This window comes from Capricornis sumatraensis, chromosome 15, assembly GCF_032405125.1.
Source record: "Capricornis sumatraensis isolate serow.1 chromosome 15, serow.2, whole genome shotgun sequence".
Taxonomy (NCBI): Eukaryota; Metazoa; Chordata; class Mammalia; order Artiodactyla; family Bovidae; genus Capricornis; species Capricornis sumatraensis.
In genome coordinates this window covers 12,783,925-12,809,030 of record NC_091083.1, presented here as the reverse complement: position 1 = coordinate 12,809,030, position 25,106 = coordinate 12,783,925, and the positions used below count along the sequence as shown (strand labels likewise).

Here is a 25,106-nt window from a genome sequence, read left to right as displayed (position 1 = left end):
TGAATCCTATTCAATTAAGGTGGAGAGCAAGGCAAAGGGTTGTTTTTCCCTCCCTACTCAGCAAGAAGGAAGGCACACACTTCCAGCTTATGAAAACGGCAGTAGAACGTCCTTAAGTAGAGCCTCTCAGTGTCATTTTTATCCCTGTGTCAGATGTAGATCCAACCACATGCTCAGAGGTTTATTTTCTATTTATAAAAATGCCACATCATTTGGATAATCAGCAGATTTAATTTCATAAGGAGTTTTAAAGGTTGTCTATTTTGAAATCACTATATAATCCAGATCATTTACAGAAAAGCAACAGGGTGGGCCCTTCTCCTATACTAAATGGGTCAAGGTTGTTAGAGACACCCATATGGAAATTAAGAATCGTCTTAAAGGCATCAGAGAGCATGTGAGAATGATGCTTGATATTTGGTATATCACCTGGAGAATCAGACAGGACAAAACCTTCTTTTGGCCTGACTATGCCATGATGACCTGAGCAAAGACATGACTGTGGCTGTATCAGTGAGGTTGTTCCAGAAGACGACACCAGTGGTGATGGATCCTGGAGCTGGAAGAGACTTGGCCCACATTCCCCATTTCACAGATAAAGAGTACAGACAGATGGCTTTAATTGTCCATATTTACACAGCAGAGTTGGAGTAGGAAATGGCAACCGCCTCCAGTATTCCTGCCTGGAAAGTTGTTCTATAGTCAGAGGAGTCTGGTGGGCTACAGTGCATATGGGGTTACCAAGAGTTGGATATAACTGAGCATGCATGCACCCACACATACAAGAGAGTAATCTGATTAGAACCCACATTTTTCTGACTTTTAATCCAATGTTCTGATTTTTATATCAATCTGCCTCTTTGAGACAATAATAGCCAGGATTGAGTTGCACCCTACCTTTACCCATCCAACTTCCTGAAGCCGTAAGTTCCATTTTGACTCCATGAAGGTGGAGAGGAGCTACTGCTACACAGTGGCCTCCCTGATGCAACCCTGCACGCGTGGAAGATGTCCTGTAGCCTCACGGACTTCCAAGTCATATTTTGTAAAGAGATCTACCTTATTTCAAAAACACAAATTCCAATTGTAGGAACATTCTGCTCATATCATCTTAGCAGACTTCTTACTCCCTTTTAAAGAACTGTTCACTTAAGTACTAATTACAGAGAATCTCTGCTTCACCTGTCTCATACTATTTATTCTTGGCTTTTACTCAGTACTGGCTTCCAATAAAACTTACATTTTTTTTACCTCGAGGTTACAGTAAAGAGGAAGATACAGCCATCAGCAAAAGCAAGCTGATGATTTCCCCCTGCATGAAAGTACTGAAAGGCTGTACTTTTTAAAAGAGTTCTTACTCACTTTGCTATTAAGAACAGTGACTCAAATTATTTTTCTGACCCAACGCAATTTAAAAATCTGGACTAATTCTACTGAAAGCAGTAGTTCAACATAAGATGAGTTCTGTGAAAGGGGTAAACTACTTAAAACATTCAGCTTTGGGAAACAAACCTCCAAATAATTCCCAACTGTCCCTTTTCTCTAGCTGAGAATTATTAGCTTGAGTGGTAGATACTAAAATGAGAGGTCAGTTTTGCTAAAATATACCAACATTTTTGATTCTTCACTCAGGGCAGCAAAATGGGCTCTTCGACTCTGTTAACTACTCAATGATTGGTAACATCTGCAGCAAAATATCCTCTTAAGGTAACCTCTCCCCCCTAGCCAAAAACAAAAACAAAAAACATGGCAGGGAACATGGACACTGGCAGCTCCTGAATCCCAGCTCTCTCTGCTCCGTCGCTAAAGTGGGTCCTCAGTTTCCTTTCCCAACGCCAGTTTGGATCACTAACTAAAGCAGCACAGTTTGTATTAGTCCATCTATTGTGCCTCTTGATCGATGGGAATAGGATGATGAAGCCTGGAGACAACAGCAAGAGGTTCTCACTTCTGGCTGCACAACTTGGGTGTGTCTGTTGGGAACAGATGCTAAAACAGTGTGGGGATGCAGAGGGAAGTGCATTTGCACACTTGGTGAGCTCTCAGGTGGGGTCTATGGTGACACCCAGCACTTAAACACTATCTCCCATCAAGAAAGGCAGAAGCTGCCTTGGGACATGGCTTTTACTGTAACAATGGGTATTTAGAATCACACAATCAAGAGATAAAACTCATATCCAGCCACTTATGAAACTGCTTGTCACAAACTTCAACCCAAAGTGAGGATGAAGTATTATGTATACGAATGGGCGGAGAGTGAGTGAGTGAATGAGTGTGTATGTATATGAAAGAGGAGGGAAAGAAGGGAGGGATGGAGGGAAGGAGGAAGGAAGATGGAGGGAGAGAGAAAAATTGTTTCCAAGTCCTGAGGGTTCCTGAAGCTCAAAAGGAACATGGCACATGTGCAAAGTCTGCGAATACTTTTCTTCCATTATGTCAGAGACGATAAGCATCACGGCTTCCACCTGAAGACCGGGCCTGGACTAGTCAAAGGATACATTTTAATAGCAGCCTATTATGATGATGGGTGTTATTACCATAATCACATTCCTGCAACAGAATGTGATGATTTTAAGATGGAATTTATTTTTTTAAATACACACATCTTAAGCTTAAATTGTTCCAGAAACTGAGGCATGCATAGATGTTCAAATGATACTTCTAGACATAAAAAGACATCCCCAGGGAGAACCCCAGGCAACACCTCTGGCTTCTTGCAGATCTCTGCATGTCAACCACATCTCTGTCTCCTGCAGAACTGAAAGACAATGCATTGCTTTGCATTTCTGTAAACAACCGTCCACAGGAATTGAAACTTGGTGTGAAGGATATAATTTTCCCATCAGAAATGTAAACATCATTTCATGTTTCATTTAAGCCCTCCTATTAACAACCACACACATAGATCCTAAGGTGTTCTATGTCAGTGACATAAGGCAGGCCCTGCAGTGTTTTTTTTTTTTTTTGGTGATCCATAATATGATTCTGAAATAAAAGTGACAAACAATTTTTAACACTGCATATGTTCAAAGACCTCTGCCAAGAAGGGGAAAAAATAGTCTTGGCGTCAGAAGCTGAAATATGACACTTCCTCTGTGATCTGTGAGGAGGAAAGGAGTGGCCGCATCCCTGATCTTGTCAAGTTAACAGCAGGACGGCAGATGAAACTTTCAGGAAGCTGAAGCACATAGCTTCAGTGGATTCCCATTTCTATGCTCTGGGGGAGAGGAATGTGTTCACCTTTTTCCATACTTTGCGGATTGTGTGTCTGCATGCTGGAAGGCAGGGAGGAGGATGCTGAAACCAGAGACCAATATCTTAACTTCTAAAGAACACCAAGGATGAGACCAAAACTAGTTCTGTTCTCTGACTGCCAGCAGTTGTCTTGAGGCCTAGACTATACTGGGTAAGGTCTGGGACCTTAGCTTGCAACAAGTGCCGCTGCTGGGCACCTGGCTAGGTATCACACAGCATCTCGGAATGGCCTGCCTCAACTGTAGGCAAACTACCCAAAGTGACAAACAGCAATACCCAGGTCTGTTTCCCTTGGAAGGCACAGAGCAAACAACTTAAATGACAAGCAGATAATATTTAACATTCTCGACAGCAATTTGTTGGCACTAAAAGCACAGTTAAAAAGTATTATATGTTAGGCAAAGGTCCAAACTCTGCAGGCAATGAAACCTGATTTTGAAAATGTAGACCTGGGGCTCCTCCATGTCAATGATACCCAAGTCAAGCCAAGTGCCCATGGAAGGTCTGCAAAGGTAAACCAAAGGTTGCAGCATTGAATTGCTCCCACTGCAGAACAGGGTGATGGCTTGTGGAGGAGGGGTCTATGGGCAGGATAGGGGAGATGAGGGAATTCCCATGAAGTAAATTATTGGGGAAGATTTCTGGAAAACTGCCATCCTCACCTCAAAGATCCGCAGCGAGGCAGTTAGGGCCTGGTCTCAGGTGAACCACGACCTCCCCTCTGAACAATGGCTGCCCAAGGCCGGAGCTTTAATGAGAGCTCCCTGAATGCTATGCTTCTGCTCAGCTATCTGCTGCTTTATCACTGGCAGAGGGGTAGGCGGCGGGTACAGGTCTGTGTCACACTGTAACTGAGGACTGGTTACTATCTGAGGGTTTCCAGATTGCAAGTGTCCTGGACATCCACTGATCTTCTGGCTCAAAATCTTCATCTTAGGTGCCTTACTGCCTAAGATAGTTTCTTGGAAGCCTTAACCACAAGCCCTCTGAGTTGTAGGATGGTTACTCCCTGGGGGTATCTGAAATCCTGAACATGACCTCCATAATGGGCAAACGGCTCACAACATCAAGCCATTTGTAGCTTTTACAAGTGAAAGACATCCTATTCTTCTTCTGCTATCTATGGAAAAACTGACAAATACAGACATTGCTCTGGAGACTGGTACCCAGAGGGCAGATGAGTCCCCAGGGTGGACCAACAGAACAGGCCCTGTAGAAACACCATTTAGCCTAACTTCCAGATAGGAAAGGGGAACCTCCGAACTGTGCAATGAGGAAATCACTATTTCCCGAGGAACAGTATTTTTAGATGGCGTGAGAAATGAGGAATGCATGAAGCTGCGGATGATAACAAGGGGCAGTCTCCCCAAGGCAGACATCTGGGCCGCATTTCTGCCGCTTCTTTCCATAAGGGCCCCTTGTTTTGCTCACTTGTCTCTTTAAGAAAGTTTCTACTTGAAAAAAATGGGTGCTTCTGGAAGGGTTACCATGCCACATGCTGTCAACTTTTTATAGTCAACTCTGACATGCTTCTCTCTCGATTTTCTGAACTTGTGAGTTCTTAATTCTTGATTAAGCTGAAAATGCCAGTGGGAAATCTCCACCCCTTATTGCCCACCTCACATCTGATCTCTGGGTCTCCCTGCCTCGCACCTTATCTCTGCATCCTGATTTCCATCTCCTTATGTTTCTGGTCTTTGTTTAAGATAATCCATCTCTCTGGTCTTCCCAGAGCAATAATTCAACTCTCAGTAGTGAATATTCTCTTTTGTTTTCTCAATTTCTCAGTCAGAAATCATTGTATTTCTTAGTTTTGGTGGGTCACCGATGTGCCCTAATTATATCCTATTGAGGATTCGCCTTCCTGTTTTTAAGAAAGTGCTGCTCCATCTCTTCCGTTTGAGCCACTGCAGTCAGAGTCAACTGCACTATTAATATTTGTTCAGCTGGGCTCCAGGTCCCCGAGTCCCCTTAAATATGTGGTGACAAGAGCACCCTCAGAGCTTAAACTGCAGGCAAGTGAAGCAAGCTGATGGTGGATGAACGGAACATGCTTTTCCCAGTCCCACCACTGGGCCCAGGTGTACCAGTCAGCCCTCTCAATGTGGGAATGTGTGATTTGTGTGACAGGACAGAATCAAATCAACTGTTCTGAAAAAAAAAAACAAAACAAAACTGTATGTTAAACCCAACGCCCTTGCCCCCTTTTCCACCATCACTGTGTTCCCAGCAACATTTGTCTCCTGCGTGGATTTACTGCAGGGCCCCCTTAATCAGTCTTCCCTTTTGCACTCAGACATTTTTCAAGTCCATTCTCCAAGTAGCAACCAGACTTTGGTCATTCTCAAGGTGAATCTGCTCATGCTACTCCTTGTCCCAAACCCTCAACAATTTCCCATTAAAAGCCTTAGCAAAAAAGTCAAAGTCTCTCCATGAAACCACGACACTCCCATCGGACCCCTGACGGTCTGTCCAAATTTGTCTCCTGCTATTCTTTTATCTCTTTGTTCCACCACACTCTCTCTCTTATTGTACTTGCAAACAGTAAACTTTCTCCCCTCAGGGTCTGCCTCTTGCTTTCTCTCCGTGTGGAATGTCCTTCCTGAAGACCTCTTGTGTGGCTTGGCTTCCCATCATCCAAACCTTCATCCCAACGTGACGTCCTCAATACAGTCTCTACATTCTGCAAAAGTGCTTCCCTGGAGGCGCAGAGGTTAAAGCGTCTGCCTGCAGTGCAGGAGATTTGGGATCGATTCCTGGGTTGGGAAGATCCCCTGGAGAAGGAAATGGCAACCCACTCCAGTATTCTTGCTTGGAGAACCCCACGGACGGAGGAGCCTGGTGGGCTACAGTCCATGGGGTCGCAAAGAGTTAAAACCACATCCCCTGAGAACCTACTATGCAATTACTTGGTTTTACTTTGTACTCTTTGAGATATTCTATTTATTTGTTTAACTTAGATTTTTCTTTTCCTAGACTATGAACATCACAAGAAAATGTATTTTTTTTCAGCATTCTGTCTCTAGTATTAGCAAAGTGTCTGGTTTTGAGTGAGATTCAATATATAAACATCAAAAGAGTGAATTAATGAATAAATAGCTTAAACAATCAGGATGCCAAAAGAATACTGCCAGGAAGAGACAACTGAAAAATTCCTTAACCTAGTTTATCAACAGAGCAAAAAATACATCAAAATATTGCTAGATAATCCATTTGTATAGCTTTTATCTATGCCGCGCAACTTATAATTCATTTATTAGGCAAAACCTGACTTGTTGAAATTAAATTAGCTGACGCATATTTAGGGAGCTTCTTGAAAAAGCATTCACATACTCTGTTTAAAGCTGTAATGACAATAACTAAGTTATGTTTCTTAATCCAAATTATGTAGATTTCCTACAATGAATCTAAGACATGAGCATGGAAAGAATAAGACAGCAAAAGAATGAACTCAACGAGAGTAGGCTAGTAAGGAAATCAGAGCAAAAAAAAAAAAAAAAACACACACACATTAGGTGGGAAAGCTAAGCTAACAAGTATCTAAAAAAAAAAAAACCAACTCTGAATAGTTTAACTAGGGAGACTCCATCAGAAAAATGTGTCAGTGAGGTATAGATGTGACCAACATGCTTGTTCCTCCTCATTACTTATGTTTTATGTAGTTATGTGTATTCCCATCACATGCCAAGATGGCTCATGGGGATTTCCAGTGTGGGAAATGTCCTTGGATTATTACTTTACTGGAAATGATGGATTCACACCAATACACACGCTCATTTACCAGTTTTCAACTCATGAAACACTACATTTTTGCCAAGCAGATGGGTCTTCACTATGACAGAGATAATTGAAGATTACCAGCTTTCAAAGGAACTGAACATCTCTCCTAGCCTCAGGAGCATTCCAAGGAGGAATGGCTCTTAGCATCAGGAGAGGCAGGTCAGACTCTTGGCTCTGAGATGCTGAAGTTTTGAGTTTGTCATTTAACCATTTGATTCCAGATGAAGATAAAGATAGCAATACCTACCCTACATGTTCTGCAAGATTGTTGTGAAAATAATACATGTCAAATAAATGTTTTAGAAACTGTCTATTTTGGTTTAATTTTTACTCTGCATCTTTGAGGTTATTGTGTGTGTGTGTGTATCATTACCCATTCCTTTTTATTGAGTAGGATTTTTAATTATATGTATATACTACAATTTTTAATCCATTTACCTGTTGATGGACATTTGAGTTGTTTCAGTTTTTGGTTATTATGACTAAGCTGCAATGAACATTTGTGTGCAAGTCTTTATGTGCTTTGTTTCTCTTGGACTTGCTGGGCCTTATGGTAGTTTTATGTTTAGCTATTTAAGAAACTGCCAGTTTTCCAAAGTAGCTATACTTTTTATAGCCCTGAAAGCGTGCATGAAGTTCTAGTTGCTCTATAATCTTGCCAACACTCGATATTGTCAATGCAGTTCACCATTGAACAGCAAATGTTTGAACTGCAAGGATCCATTTATAAGTAATTTTTTTTCAACTGTATGCATCACAGTACTATACTACCCACAATTGCTTGAATCCACAGATGCAGGATCTTCCAGGGTCAACTCTAAGTTACATTCAGACTTTCAACTGCTGGTTTCAGATTTTTACATGCAGATATCAACAGATAGTTGGTACCCTAACCCTTGGGTTGTTCAAGAGTCAACTGTATTTTGAAGTTAAGCCATTCTAATGTGTGTGTTGTAGTATTTTATTATGGTTTAAATTTGCATTTCCCTGATAACTAAAGATACTGAACTTTTTTTTTCATGTGTTTATTGGACATGTCTATGTCTTTTGTAAAGCATCTGTTCAAATAATTTGTTAAACTTGTTTTTTAAAGTATGCTAATTTCCAAATATTGAGGGATTTTTCAGCTTTTATCTGATACTGATCTCTAATTTAATTCTGTTCAAAATTTGATTCTGTTCAGAGAACACACTCTATAAAATCTTAAACCCTATTTAGTTTTGAGACTTGTTTTGAGACCTAGAATATGGTCTACTTTGGTTAATATTTCATTTGCACTTGTAGTGAATATACATGTTGCTGTTGTCAGGATGTTCTCCAGATGTTAATTAGGTCAAGTTGTTTGATAGTGTTATATACATATTTTATATTCTTACTGATTTTCTATCTACTTTCTATTAATTATTTGGAAAACTGTCTTGAATTATCCAGCTATAACTGAGAGTGTATCTATTTATTCTTTCAATTAAAAATTCCTTCTTTTGTTTCATGTATGATGCCATTCAGTTACTGGATGTAAACATTTTAGACTTTATATCTCTTCTTGATGAATCAAACCCTTTATCATTAAGAAAAGTCCTCCTAATCTCTGATAATATATCTTATTCCAATATCTTCCTTCTCTGATATTATTATATCACTCTGGATTTCTTATATTTACTTTTACATGGATATATATTTTGCCATCCTTATACTTTCATCCTATGTTTGTCTATTTTTTTTTGCATAGATAATTGCCTCATTTACGCATTCCTTTTTTTTTCTCACTTTACAATATTGTATTGGTTTTGCCATACATTAAAGTTATCCTCTAAATTGAAGTTGTCCTACATACACCTTTTAAAAGCAAGAGGAAAAGAAAAAGCAAGCACCAAAATGGGTATGTCTGACCACATGGTCTTCTACTTGAGATCAACAATGTTCATACCTGTTTTAAAAATGCTGAAATCACAGTAATTAGCAAGAATGACACTGCTGTTTATTTAAATACAGAAAAGCACCAAGAGCTCTCATTAGGAAACTCCCATAGTCTCTTTCCATACCCAGACACTTCCAAATAATCTATTTCCTACCAAAGGAGAAAGCTAAATTCATGAGCCATCATAAATGGAACAAAATACTTTACAGTACTCATGTGAGCAAATGAGGACAAAACCAAAATCATAAGAAAAATGTACAATATTGTGTGTTGTCTGAAATCTATTTGCTGTTATATGTTAAGCACTGAACCTCTAAAATCCAAGCCTCCATAGCATATTTACTTATTGTATTCCTTGGTTTACTTGAATAATCCTTTTACACATCACTGCATATATCCCAAAGATCTTATTAAATAAGTAGAAAAACAGGCATGATGTACGATGATGGAAATATTCAGTTTCATTAAAAAAAATCCCCATCATGATGATTTAGCGCCATTAGTCAAACCCACTCCAATATCACACTCAGAAGTTGTTTTAAAGATTAGTTATATATAAAGTGATCTTAGATTACTGAAAAAAATTAATAAACATCAGAAATCCCCTATCAACAAAGGTAACTCCTTCAGGAAAACAGAACCAGACGATCCCTGAATTTTTCATCTTAATGAAACCAACCCAGTTCTTTTATGCAAAAACCCACTTTTTTCTAAAGAAGCAAAAGTGAGATCATGGCTAAATAAATCTGACCATTTGCCCATCTTCACCACCAAAACCAATCAACCTCATGCCGTCAGTCAGTAATTACAGAAAGATAATCACCCATCTTTGGCTCAATGACTAGGTCTACTGGATACTTATGGAATAAATGTATCTGCCTTTTCAAAACTGAGGATCAAATCACAGCATCTTATATGTTCACTGACGGTGTTCCCCTACCTCGTGCTGATTCTTGGCCAGCCATTCCTTAATGGTGCTAAGGGCGATGACTGCAGCAGGCTCGTTTGGAAAACCTAAGTGAAAAGCAGAAAAAGACAATTTTTTTTTTAAGGCAAAGGTGATAGAGAGTCAGTCATGGATGGATATGGGTTTTTTCCTCATTTAGTCAACATTCAATCCAACCATTTAGTACTGAGCAAGGAAGACCCTAATAAGTGGTCTACACACTCTAAAATTCACATCACAGGAGATGAAGTCTGCAATGCTATATACAAGAACACTGGTCCTACACCCATCTAGAGCAAGAAGGGCAATAGAGAACTAATTGTCTCTTCAGTTGTATGGTTATCTATTAAAAAGAATTTACAATTGCTTAATGGCTTTCACAACATTTTCGTATAAGTTTCTCATACAGTTCAGTTCGGTTACTCAGTCGTGTCCAACTCTATGTGACCCCATGGACCGCAGCACACCAGGCCTCCCTGTCCATCAGGAACTTCCAGAGCTTACTCAAATGCATGTCCATTGAGTCAGTGATGCCATCCAAGCAACTCAACCTCTGTCATCCCCTTCTCCTCCTGCCCTCAGTCTTTCCCAGCATTAGGGTCTTTTCAAATGAGTCAGCTCTTCGTATCAGGTGGCCAAAGTATTGGAGTATCAGCTTCAACATCAGTCCTTCCAGTGAACACCCAGGACTGATCTCCTTCTAGGATGGACTGGTTGGATCTCTTTGCAGTCCAAGGGATTCTCAAGAGTCTTCTCCAACACCACAGTTCAAAAGCATCAATTATTTGGTGCTCAACTTTCTTCACATTCCAACTCTCACATCCATACATTACTACTGGAAAAACCATAGCCTTGACTAGATGGACCTTTGTTGGCAAAGGAATGTCTCTGCTTTTGAATATGCTGTCTAGGTTGGTCATAACTTTCCTCCCAAGGAGCAAGCGTCTTTTAATTTTATGGCTGCAGTCACCATCTGCAGGGATTTGGGGGCCCCAAAAAATAAAGTTGGCCACTATTTCCATTGTTTCCCCATCTATTTGCCATGAAGTGATGGGACCGAATGCCATGATCTTAGTTTTCTGAATGCTGACCTTTAAGCCAACTTTTTCACTCTCCTCTTTCACTTTCATCAAGAGGCTTTTTAGTTCCTCTTCACTTTCTGCCATAAGGGTGGTGTCATCTGCATATCTGAGGTTATTGATATTTCTCCCAGCAATCTTGATTCCAGCTTGTGCTTCCTCCAGCCCAGCATTTCTCATGATGTACTCTGCATATAAGTTAAATAAGCAGGGTGACAAAATACAGCCTTGACATACTCCTTTCCCTATTTGTAATCAGTCTGTTTTTCTATGTCCAGTTCTAACTGTTGCTTCTTGACCTGCATATAGATTTCTCAAGAGGCAGGTCAGATGGTCTGGTATTAACATCTCTTTCAGAATTTTCCACAGTTTGTTGTGATCTGCACAGTCAAAGTCTTTGGCATAGTCAATAAAGCAGAAATAGACCTTTTTCTGGAATTCTCTTGCTTTTGATGTTGGCAATTTGATCTATGGTTCCTCTGCCTTTTCTAAAACCAGTTGGAACATCCGAAAGTTCACAGTTCACATATTGCTGAATCCTGTCTTGGAGAATTTTGAGCATTACTTTGCTAGTGTGAGAGATGAGTGGAATTGTGCAGTAGTTTGAGCATTCTTTGGCATTGCCTTTCTTTGTGATTGGAATGAAAAGTGACCTTTTCCAGTCCTGTGGCCACTGCTGAGTTTTCCAAATTTGCTGGCATATTGAGTGCAGTGCCATAACAGCATCAACTTTTAGGATTTGAAATAGCTCAACTGGAGTTCCATCACCTCCACTAGCTTTGTTTGTAGTGATGCTTCCTTAGCTTCCTTCCCACTTGACTTCATATTCCAGGATATCTGGCTCTAGGTGAGTGATCACACCATTGTGATTACCTGGGTCATAAAAATATTTTTTGTACAGTTCTTCTGTGTATTCTTGCCACCTCTTCTGAATATCTTCTGCTTCTGTTAGGTCCATACCATTTCTGTCCTTTATTGAGCCCATCTTTGCATGAAATGTTCCCTTGGTATCTCTAATTTTCTTGAAGGGATCTCTAGTTTTTCCCATTCTATTGTTTTCCTCTGTTTCTTTGCACTGATCACTGAGGAAGGCTTTCTTATCTCTCCTTGCTATTCTTTGGAACTCTGCATTCAAATGGGTATATCTTTGCCTTTCACTCCTCTTCTTTTCAAGATGTCATGTTAAAGTCTATTACCCTCAGTTGACAAATCAAATAAATTCAGGTCAGAGACCACATGTGTTGGACTCAGGATAACATAGTCAGCAGCCCTCCATCAGTGAGCTGGCACAAGACAGGGTGAGAAACTGGTCACATAGTCAAACCACTGAAAGATATTGTACAAATTCAAGGCAGGCAATGCCTGCTCCATTTAAAGCCATTGGAAATGTCAACATGAAAGGACCTGATTTTATAGTACAGGTTTGGTTTTAGAAGGGCAGGAAGAATGATGCACTTATAACACATCAATGAGCATGAGCATGCATAATCAGAGTTTCTAAAACTCATCCTGTAGTGTATGTAAACAAACACATTCAAGAACTCACAGAATCATCAGACATTCTGCCAATAGAGATAAATGTGAGGGGATAACCTTATAAGTTACTCATTTATGGGGCAGAAAGGAGAGATGGGAGTGACTCCTACTAAAACTCAAGCTCACCACTGGCTTTCTAGTCACAAAAGTCTGTAGTCCTTCACTCAGTCTTCATCTTCTTTGGTATTAAATGTTTTTAACTCATTTTTCATGTTTCAGTGTCTCTTCCCTCCTGAATTTTTTTAAAATCTTTGAAGTGTTTTAAAGTATATAGTTTAGCAGTTTTCATGTCCACAAACTTGTGCAGTCATCATCACTAATCCCAGGATATTTTCACCATCTAAAAAATAAGCTCTGTACTCATTACTCTCCCCAATCTCACCTCTCCCTCAGCTCCTGGCAAGTACTAATCTACTTTGTCTCTAGAGATTTGTATATTCTACTCCTGGATTTTCTTTCTGCTATCTTTTGGTTACACTGCACAGCATATGGGATCTTAGTTCCCCAACCAGGGATTGAACCCTGCTGCCCGCACCCCTCCCCACCCCCCCCAACCCCCACCCACCACTGGAAAGAATATATTCTAGTAGTTCTAACGGTTTAAATACTAATGGTTTAAATCTCAGTGGACTTTCAGAGAAAATGTGAGAGAGAAATAAAAGAGGACTTGTTTGTCCCCACTTCCAAAAGTAAGTGTTGCTTTTCTAATTAAGTCTCTACATGCTTTGTGAAAGAGTATAAAGGGAAAAGGACCAAAATAGAGCAGTGCCAAAGCTCCACTCGGTCACTGTCACAGGGGAGAGAGAACCCTGCAATATGAAAAACAGTGCACACGTTCTCAAACTTGCAGATTCGTTTATGGCATTTAGGATTATGGCTTTCTTGCACATTGTTTCACTTTCCTTAAATGAAGTCTTCAAAATGTAAGACTCTTAAAATGAGAAAAGCCTGTTTGTTCATTAGCTAGTTCACCAAACAAACAGATTGAACCCACTTCTCTTCTGTTCTTTACCACTAGTGCCACCTGGGAACCCCATCCTTTAATTAGAAAAGGGTATATAAGTACATACACATATGTACTTATGGATATATCTGTATAGACAGACCCTAACCAGTCCTTGTCTTTAAATCCCAAAGTTGGGAGGGAGGAAATAACAAGAGGCCATTACAATCCAGCAAACAAGGGCATTTAGGAATGTAGGGACACGGATGAGAGCTGAGCAAGGAAGGGGGTTACTTTCTAGAAAACGACAGAATATTTGGGAAAGGGAATGGCATGTCAGGAGCTGAGGGGGACACTGTCCTTGGGAATAAGATGTGAGCAGCAAGGAATTGATGGAAAAGGTGAGAGAAAGTGAAGCAGGGGAGCAGGAGTCCTAGTGGGCTGCAAGGAGAAACAAGGTGGCCAGAATAGGTGAACGTGGTTAGGGGTTAACCACAGGGAGATTTCCAGTCCAACTCTCCCCTGAGTTGAAAACCTACATTTGTAATTACCCAGGTGCCTCCCCTGATGGGCTGTAGAGCCGGACGTACAATGTGTAACCAAAAGTGCAACATGCATTCGTCCACAAAAGGAACCCCTTCCTGAGTTTCTGGTTCTGCCCAAGCTCTAGCTCTCTTTTAGCAACTGCAGAGCCCAGCGGCTTCCCCCCTGGTAACTTGGTCCCACAGGCAGTGTCCCTCTGACACATCTGACATCACCCCGTTCTTCCTTACCCATCGATCTCACAGAAGGTCTGATCCGCTCTCACCCCAACAACTGCAGTTGACTTGTACCTGTGCTCTTGGTCTTCTCCCCTTCTCTCGCCTATCCAGCACATCGCCTTCAGGTGACTCTCCTAAAGTACAGTTACCACCACCTTACTCAAAACAATGGCAGCCTTGGCTGACTCTCCGTCTCCTTCAGAATAAACCTTAGCATCTTAGCTTGGGTATATACCCCAGGGGCCTTTCTAGATTTGTCTTACCTCTATTCTCTTCCCATGAAAACCTCCAACTTTTTGATGTGTTCAAGAAGTATTTAAATAGTAAAATTATAGGGCTATATAAAGCTAATAAATTCTGTAATCACGCTCAGTTGCAATGGCCATCAGCATTAACCTTTAGAAGATGTAATTCCCCACAGAGAAATTATACAAGTTCTCCTAGAACCATGGCAACTGTGGTCACTTCTCAATTATGTGTGACCTCCTGGTCACTTTCCCACATTCATCAAACCTCTGGCACTGAGTTATAGTTTTCATCTCCACCTCCAGGCTTGTAATAACCTTGGGCAATTTTAACATCCAAGATGATGACTCACTCAACACCTGGCTTGCCAGTTCCCTGACCTGGTCATTTTTGATGACAAACCCCACCTTACCTCCTCTCCAGATCACACTCTGGACCCTGATGTAATATTTCCATTCCAAAGCTATCTCCCCAAACCTCTTCTTTTTAGAAAGTTCAGCTACTTTCCAATGAACAGCCTTTGCAAGCCTTTGAAGGCTGCTCTGTCCTCAGACCACTCCCCAGATTCGTGCTAACACTTCTCTCCTGAGTGGTCTGACTCTGTCTCCTGTTGTTTTACTCTCTGCTTTCTCATTCCAGCCACACTGACCTTCTTTCTAGTCTTTGAATGTGGCATGTTCCTTTTCACCTTCCTGCCATGAGGCCTTGCTCATGCTGTCTCCTCTTCCAGAAATGGCATTTTTCTCTTTTCCTAGCTGATTTTAACATTTGCTCTTTGCTCAGCCAACACTCCACCAGGGAAGGCTCCCCTGATACAGATGACTACCCACCTCATGCTTTCATAAGACCACGTGCCTTTTCCTTGCAGCACTCACTGGAGTTGCAAGTTTATGTTTATTTATGGAAATATTTGATTAAAAATCTTCATAAAGTGAAAGTCCTAAGGAGATAAGCTACCACACCTGTTTTTAACTTATCATGTATCCCTAAAACATTGCTGGCACACAGGAAATTATCAATAAGTACATGTGGACTCAGGAACCTTTGCACCAAGAGCAGGAATGGTTAATTACTGGGAGAACAAGAGCACTTAGCTCAAGAGTATGGAATGAGATGTCCAAGCAGAAATGATGTATCCACATTATCCTATTTCATCCCTGAGGGAAAACTATTGAGAAACTGCATTTGAGAAATGCAGTTATAGCTCCTGGTGGGAAGATATGCTGTAATTAAAAGGGGAGGAAAATATCCAGACAAATATCCCTGAAAACATACTTGCTGTCAGCAGCGTAAGTAAACAAGATAAATATTATACTATGTTCTGGGTAAATAGCAACCACACAACCCTTTGCCCACTTAACTGCAAGACCCCAAGGGTTACAAGCAAGACCAATGAATAGACAAGGGTGGATTTGTGCCCAACGATGGGCTCCTGAGGAGAATAAGGCCTGCCTCAGGAGGTCTCAATGGTATTCTGGTCACCAAGGGGCTTTTGTTCACAAAAGCAGAATGGCCACCCAGAGGCAAGGCTGCAGACAAGCTTCAGATGAATCATTGAATTAGATGACATAGAAAATCTCTTCCAAGTATGAGGGTCAATGAGGCTGAGAAAACCATTAGCAATTCAGGGCCAAGCATGCAGGGAGCTGTGTGTGTGTCCAGGTGTGCATAGGACATGCTTCTGTCATTCCAAAACTACTTAGTTCCTCATTCATTAGGGTTATTAAAATTAACTTTTGCTGTCAATGGTGAAGCCAACTTATACAGTTTTTTAAAATTTATTTTGTATTTAAGTTGCTTGCAAAGTTTTTCACACATACACATATGTGCATGTGTGTGTATGTATCACACACACACTATTTACCACATCAAGATATAAAACATTTCCAATACTGCAGAAAACTGTCTTGCCTCAGGTCAATACCTATGCCCTGAAGGAACAGCTAATCACAGATTCATTTGCTTTGTCTGCTTTTCCATTTCATATACATGGACAATGTGCACTGTCTGTATTTTGTTCAATATCATGCCTGCCTGATTTATCCATGTATCCATATAACCATGCTATATTCACACATGCAGCAGAAGCTCATTCTTTTTCACTGGAGGGCTGCATTCCACTACATGAATATTCCACAATTTATCCATTCCAGTATTGATGGATAATTGGATTGTTTCCAGTTTGGGGCTATTGTGAATAAAGCTGCCATAAACATTCTCTTACATGCCACACTGAAAACAAAAACACTTGTTCCTGTTGAGAATGTACCCAGGATTTGGGGCTATGGGCCCAGAGGTTCATTCCCCAGATGGTAGGACAGGTAGCTCCTACCAGTTTTCCAAAGCAGTTGTACTGATGTGCAGTCCCAACAGAAATGTATTACAGTTTAAAACAATGTATCTATCTTTCTAGTTAGTTAACATGTCAGGATGTACTTCATTATATTTTCTCGACCACATTTAAAGCCATTAAGGATAGCTTTAGGCTAATCAATACCTTTTACAGCTAGAAGCTCAGACACACTTTCTGACTCTCTTGTTTTCTCTCTACAAAGCAGTGAGTACTTACACCATGAGGGGACAAATTCCATCAACAGAACATCAAAACAGAAGAGGGAAAACTGGGGACAAAAGGGAGAAACAGAGGGGGACAACTGAAACAGAAAGTTGAGTTTGCAATGCTTTTCATCCATGGCGTATCAAATACCACTTTAGCCATTTTCTCTCACTCAGTTCTTACCTTATATTTTCTCTTTGCATCAAGCTGCAGAAAAGATAACAGCAGCAAAGAGTCATTGAAGTCTCTACCCAAAACACTGTTTATTGGAATTGTAGAAAACCCTAATTGTTTCCAACATAATTGGAGTGAATCTGGCTTTGACCTTGTCATTGACAATTTTCCTCTCTAGCTTTCTTAAAAAATATATTGCTGTTGTTGATAATTTCCCAATATCAGTTCATGAGGTGGCAAGGAGCTGGAAACAATTGAGCGCACAAATATCTTTAACTTTGTCTATAGGCTCCTATGGAGAAATCAAAGTTGTCCCGTTGTTATAAAACAAATATTTTCTATTGAAAATCCAGCACAGTCTACCAAAATAAATATAAATATAACATACTCTGCCCATTTTTGAGGAAGAAGCAATGGATCAACTTCTGGAGCTATAGATTGCTACATCATACAGAGGCAGATGGAATTATTTCTGAGAAGCTCTTAGCATGCAAAAGAGTTAAAAATCAAATTGAACAGAATACCCAGTATAGTTAATCCATGCTTTAAAATATTCAACCCATCTACCATTCTGAAGGAAATCAGCCCTGGGATTTCTTTGGAGGGGATGATGCTGAAGCTGAAACTCCAGTACTTTGGCCACCTCATGCGAAGAGCTGACTCATTGGAAAAGACTCTGATGTTGGGAGGCATTGGGGGCAAGAGGAAAGGGGGATGACAGGATGAGATGGCTGGATGGCATCACTGACTCGATGGATGCGAGTCTGAGTGAACTCCGGGAGATGGTGATGGACAGGGAGGCCTGGAGTGCTGTGATTCATGGGGTCACAAAGAGTCGGACACGACTGAGTGACTGAACTAAACTGAACTGTTTATAGTCCACCCAGGGCTTGCATTTCCCCTCATCTTCCAGCCCAGTTTCCAGCGATCACCTGCACTTTAACTGCCCATGCCTCTCTAGCAGTTGTAAGAAAAAAAACCATCTAGTGATCAATGCCCAGGCAAAGCTCATAAATGTAAAAACTATTGTTTGTGTACTGAATCTTTTTTTTTTTTTTTTTTGCTACACAATTTCTTCTGTAGTGGGCTTCACCTCAAAGGGTATTTAGTCCATATTATCAACTCTACCCAGCCAGGCACTTGGCCCAAGGCTGTGATAAAATACTAACAACTTTATGGGATCATAAATCTCCATGAACATTGCATATTATTTAGAAAGTGGTTGCCACACTCACCAGCCCTTAGGGTGACTATAAGCACCCAGTTGGGGCCAAATGGCCATAAATATCCAAAAAAAAAAAAAAAAAGAAAAAAGAAGCAATAGTTAAAAAAAAAAATCAAACTCAAACTCTACCCATTAAATTCACATCTACTTTTAAATCCTCCCTCCCCATCAAGTCTTTAATGAGGAAAGCATGCTGCTGCTTTTAATGTTTCTATTTACACACAAACTCAAGTAAAATAAAAATATCAGTTATTAAACATGGGATTTTCCACATTGATGAAAACCTGTCCTAAATGAGGAGGATCATGAATTACTGGGCTTATTGAAATGTTAACATCAGTTGGACTGGGATTTTCAACATTGACTTAATGTAAAATTATACTTTGCTTGATTTTTTAAGAGGATAGCCGCAATCTTTTTCTATCTTAGCGCATGAATTCTGGTGTGGGGACTAAGTAGACAATGAAACAACACGCTTTACAAGCTCAGGCAAAAGAAAATGCAATGCAAGCTGGGTTGTGTTTTGCTCAGAACATACCTCCTGAACACACATCCACCCCTGCCCTGCGTGGGCAAGAGAGGTAGAAGCATGCAGATGGAGAGTGCGGTGGACACGGGGAAACTTACAGGACATCATTGCTGTTAACCTCAAAACAGCTTTCCATAAACCCCCTCCCCGAGGCCTCCTTCCAAACCAAAAAAAGCAATTCTGATAGCGTGATGGAATCAAATTACTTGAGAGAAATGAGCTGAAGGAACCTCACCGTTAAGCAATTGCCAGAGTAGCCACTCAGACAATTCTGGCTGACGGCTGAGTTTCACAAGAGATAAAACAGGTGAAGTAATAAGACTGACACTGGCCCCTGTCACTGCAGTGAGCATGGCAGCAGAATGCTAACGAGGGTGTTGCTGGCTTCTCTTAGCAGAGCAAAAGGGCACCTGGAAGGCAAGAGGGAGGCATCTGCAGCCCGTCTTCAACAGGGTGGAGTCTTAGCTGTTGTTTGAAAGGACAAGGCAGGCTGTGCCATACATCTGTATACACATAAGATGCCAGGCTTGGTTATTTGCATATACATGTGCATGCTCAGTTGCTTCAGTCGTGTCTGACTCTTTGCAACCCTATGGACTGTAGCCCACCAGGCTCCTCAGGCCATGGAATTCTCCAGGCAAGAATACTAGAACAGCTTACCATGCCCTGCTCCAGGGCATCTTCCTGACCCAGGAATCACACCTGCATCTCCTGCCTTGCAGGCAGATTCTTCATTGCTGAGCCACCAGGGGAAGCCCATTTGCATACATATACACATAGGGTATGGCATATCAGTCAGTTGCATCACTGTGGAAGACTCAGACCATGCCCTACATACATCCCCATGGCATGTGTAATCCTCGCATCCTGGCTCAACTTACACCCACTGGCACCTGCTGCCTTTTAACTGTGGGTTCTCACTGCCCACTGCGGGGCAAGTCCAAAGTGTCAGGGTATCAAAGGCACCAGGAGCATCCTTCAGTCGTGACTAATGAGGTGGTGGGTACCCGCATCAGATCGCCTGCCCCCTGGCGGAGAAGGCTGAGGGGCACGCTGAATGCTGCCCAGTGGGTGGATGCTCCCATGATCCACAGCAGTGATGCTCACCAAGATCCTTTGCTGACCCCCTCTCCTTGTCTTTCTCCCCCACTACCATTCATGAAACTCTCTTCCAAACTCAACCCTAACCTCTGCTTTTGGGGGAAAGGAAACTATGACAGCCGTCAGCATCTGTTCATGAATTTGAGCAAGTGAGGTGTTACATCTTACCTGGGGAGCACTCTTTCTCTAAACTTTTTTAGTTGTCACGTTGGGAACATGCACAATAGAGAATGTTTCATAAGTTACTTAATGACAGAGGGAAAAGAGTTGGGGGAGCCCGCTGGTCATCACGTCATGAAATCACAATCATATTTTACTTTTGGGAGGTGCAGAGGGTTTCCCTTGTGGCTCAGCTGGTAAAGAATCCACTTGCAATGTGGGAGACCTGGATTTGATCCCTGGGTTGGGAAGATTCCCTGGAGAAGGCAACAGCTACCCACTCTAGTATTCTGGCATGGAGATATTCCATGGACTGTATCATCTATGGGGTCGCAAAGAGTTAGACACAACTCAGCAACTTTTGCTTTGCTTTCAGAGGTCATAAGACAGATTCACACTGGCATATGAAGCTGCCCCATGACATAGAAATCTTGAAATAGCAAAATTGCTGCTGTTGTTAACATTTAGCAAGTAATTATTGTGTACAAGTCACTAAGTAAAATGCATGCCAATACTAAGTAATCTTCACAACAGCCCAAGGAAAAGAAGGGAGAAGAATGAAGATGGACAGTGATAGTGTATTGAGGGAGGAGCTGGTCACAATTCTTTAATTTGGATAAATCCTGAATACAATCGAGAGGTATGCAAAGTATAGTCTGTGTTGTACAAGCTTTAGTGAACTTAGAATCACTCACTAATATGATAAAGTGATGTGGACCAGCACCTACCTGAAGAGGAAGCAATGATACCGCATGTGGCTATGGATGGGCACGGGATGGAAGCCTGTTCTTAGAAGCCCTGCCACCTCTGGCTTCCACCTAACAGAGCTCCAAACCCTCTAAACTCCCTTCAAGATGTATACAATCTTTATCATTTTACAGAAGTGAAAAAGAAAAAAAATGACTGTAGGGGAACTCGAGCAGAGGCAGGGCCAGGGCCAGCCTTCCCCCTCCACCCCCTGACCTGGATCTACCAACTTCCCTCCCTCCATCCACACTCTAGCCCAGTGCCTGGCATTCAGTTCAGCCTCACATCTCTGCAGAAGGATGATCACCATAGCGCCTCTCCTTCAGAGACTCCAGTCCAGATGCAACACTGTTTCAAATTCCAAAGAAAGGAAGTCAGCCTGAAGGCCTCTGTGGTCAGAAAGTTTGTTGCCCAAGTACAGAGCCTCCTGTGAGGACCACACCTGTTAGCCCTGGGCCTCATGTTCTCCTGCCCTCTTTCTCAGGTGGCAGCCCTCAGTCTAGCACTTATATCTTCACTGCAGAGCATGACTTGGGCCCAAGGAGACCCTGGGGACCATAGACAAGCTGGTCATTCCTCAACGTGTAGGTACTGTAATTTTTGACACAGTTATTAATAAAACCTGAACATTTGAAGCTCACTGGCTCACAACAGAACTTCTGTGACATCATGCCTTTCCCCATGGCTCTGCCTTACCCCTCACTGGTATCAGCTTAGTACTGATTTTCCAAACATGACCTCTAGAATTGGTCATAAAGAAAGGAAATTTCTATACTTCTTAATCTCCTCATGCCCATTCTTTCACTTCACTTGACATTATGTATGCTATAGTGAATAATGCCCCATAAATTCTACTATATTCACCTTAGACTTGAGTAACTTTTGCTTTCCGTTAAAAAAAAAAAAAAATTGTGGAACATGAAGTTTTCAAGTTGTCTCTGCTCGGCAAAGCAGGTCTGAATGAGCTGCATTTTTATGGGACACAAGGTTATCATCTATGCAAGCTTCATCAATTTCTCAAACTTATGAGCACTGGTGTCTTATTTCTAAGAGTGTTTTTAAAATCACCTTTTGTCTAAGGAATTATAATAATGACCTGAGAAATGGCTTGTGAAACAAATTCTATTCTATGCAAGCTGTTCCTACTAACCCTGAATAAGTCTCTGGAGAAGGGAGATGAAAGATCTCACCGAATCACCTGGAAAAGAATTCTTATGAATTTTTTTAAAAGAAGATTTTTCCAAAAAGGGTAATCAAAGGAGTTTGTTGAGGACATCACATTTGAGTAGAAAAGACTGATACTGGGATCAACTGAGAGATGAAAATTCAGTGTCTACTTTCTGAACTGGTGGTGTGTATGGTACATGGACCTGGGGGGCAGTGACCTTTCCAAATTTAAAGCATGTGATCTCATGTCCATGCTAGGAGCCCCGAGGGGCTTCCTCCACGCTTATGACCGAAGTCCACGCTCCTCACTTTGGCTTGCAGGGCACTTCTGGTACCCTTCCCAAAATCTGAAATGACCTCAGACCCATGTGATTGGTCACCTTGCATCCATCCCACTGCAATAGAAGCTCCAAGAGGCAGAACCCTTGTCTTACTCATTTTTCCACCTTTAGTTGTGCTGTTCAGTTACTAAGTCATGTCTATTTGTGACTCTACGCACTGTGGCCCACCAGGCTCCTCTGTCCATGAAATTCTCCAGATAACAATACTGGAGTGGGTTGCCATTTCCTTCCCCAGGGGACCATCCCAACACAAGGATCAAACCTGTACCTCTTGCATCAGCAGCCAGATTCTTTACCACTGAGCCACCAGGGAAGCCCTCCAACTTCAGTGACAAAGCAAAAGAGGAGCTCAAAAATATGGAGTATGAACAGTGAGAACCTGGGGCATAATTGTTTGCTCCAGTGCCCTGTGAGTCTCCCTGCCATGATTTTACACCACCTGAGGTCTAGGGAAATCAGTCCTTGCCACTGGAGGGAAGGAAATGAACTGATTCTATGTTGTGTACTGGAGCATGCTGGCTAAATATCCCACGCACATGACCTTTAGTTCAGTTGCTCAGTCATGTCCAACTCTTAGTGACCCCATGGACTGCAGCACACCAGCCATCCCTGTCCATGGCCAACTCCTAGAGTTTACTTAAACTCATGCCCATTGAGTCAGTGATGCCATCTAACCATCTCATCCTCTGTCCGCCCCTTCTCCTCCCGCCTTCAACCTTTCCCAGCATCAGGGTCTTTTCTGAGGTCTTTTCTAATGAGTTCTTCGCATCAGGTGGACAAAGTATTAAAGTTTCAGCTTCAGTATCATTCCTTCCAATGAATATTCAGGACTGATTTCCTTTAGGATGGACTGGTTGGATCTCCTTCCAGTCCAAAGGACTCTCAAGAGTCTTCTCCAACACCACACTTCAAAACCATCAATTCTTCAGCACTTAGCTTTCTTTATGGTCCAACTCTCACATCCATTCATTACTACTGGAAAAACCATAGCTTTGACTAGTTGGACTTTTGTTGGCAAAGGAATGTCTCTGCTTTTTAATATGCTATCTAGGTTGGTCATAACTTTCCTTCCAAGGAGCAAGCATCTTTTAATTTCATGGCTGCAGTCACTATCTATAGGGATTTTGGAGCCCCCTAAAAATAAAGTCTGACACTGGTTCCACTGTTTCCCCATCTATTAGCCATGAACAAATGGGACCTGATACCATGATTTTAGTTTACTGAATGTTGAGTTTTAAGCCAGTTTATTCACTCTCCTCTTTCACTTTCATCAAGAGGCTCTTTAGTTCTTCTTCACTTTCTGCCATAAGGGTGGGTGATGTCATCTGCATATCTGAGGATATTGATATTTCTCCTAGCAATCTTGATTTCAGCTTGTGCTTCCTCCAGCCCAGCATTTCTCATGATGTACTCTGCATATAAGTTAAATAAGCAGGGTGACAGTATACTACCTTGACATACTCCTTTCCCTATTTCAAACCAGTCTGTTCTATGTCCAGTTCTAAATGTTGCTTCCTGATCTGCATACAGGTTTCTCAAGAGTCAGGTCAGGTTGTATGGTATTCCCATCTCATTCAGAATTTTCCAGAGTTTGTTGTGATCCACACAGTCAAAGGCTTTGGCATAGTCAATAAAGCAGAAATAGATGTTTTTCTGGAACTCTCTTGCTTTTCCCCTGATCCAGTGGATGTTGGCAATTTGATCTCTTATTTCTCTGGCTTTTCTAAAACCAGCTTGAACATCTGGAAGTTCACAGTTCACATACTACTGAAGCCTGGCTTGCATAATTTTGAGCATTACTTTACTAGCGTGTGAGATGAGTGCAATTGTGCAGTAGTTTGATCATTGTTTGGCATTGTCCTTCTTTGGGACTGGAATGAAAACTGACCTTTTCCAGTCCTGTGGCCACTGCTGAGTTTTCCAAACTTGCTGGCATATTGAGTGCAGCAAAACAGCATCATCTTTTAGGATTTGAAGTAGCTCAACTGGAGTTTCATCACCTCCACTAGCTTTGTTCAGAGTGATACTTCCTAACGTCCACTTGACTTCACATTTCAGGATGCCTGGCTCTAGGTGACACACCATTGTGGTTATCTGGGTCATGAAGATTTTTTTGTCTAGTTTTTCTGTGTATTCTTGCCACCTGTTCTTAATATCTTCTGCTTCTGTTGGGTTCACACCATTTCTGTCCTTTATTGTGCACATCTCTGCATGAAATGTTCCCTTGGTATCTCTAATGTTCTTGAAGAGATCGCCAGTCTTTCCCATTCTATTGTTTTCCTCTGTTTCTTTGCACTGATCACCGAGGAAGGCTTCTTTATCTCTCCTCGCTATTCTTTGTAACTCTGCATTCAAATGGGTGTATCTTTCCTTTTCTCCTTTGCCTTTCATTTTTCTTCTATTCACAGCTATTTGGAAGGCCTTCTCTGTCAACCATCTGGTGATGTCCATGTGTAGAGTCTTCTCTTGTGTGGTTGGAAGAGGGTGGTTGCTATGACCAGTGCATTTTCTTGGCAAAACTCTATTAGTCTTTGCCCTGCTTCATTCCGCATTCCAAGGCCAAATTTGCCTGTTACTCCCAGTGGTTCTTGACTTCCTACTTTTGCATTCCAGTTCCCTATAATGAAAAGGACATCTTTTTT

General features: G+C 41.5%; 1 protein-coding gene across 1 annotated transcript in view; it reads right to left on the bottom strand.

The window, feature by feature from the left end:
- MACROD2 (mono-ADP ribosylhydrolase 2) overlaps positions 1-25,106 on the bottom strand; it is a 2,306,040-nt gene that overhangs the window by 615,848 nt on the left and 1,665,086 nt on the right. The window contains exon 8 of the mRNA XM_068987786.1: positions 9,894-9,967. Within this exon, the coding sequence (XP_068843887.1) occupies positions 9,894-9,967 (74 nt within the window). The remainder of the gene's footprint in view (positions 1-9,893; positions 9,968-25,106) is intronic.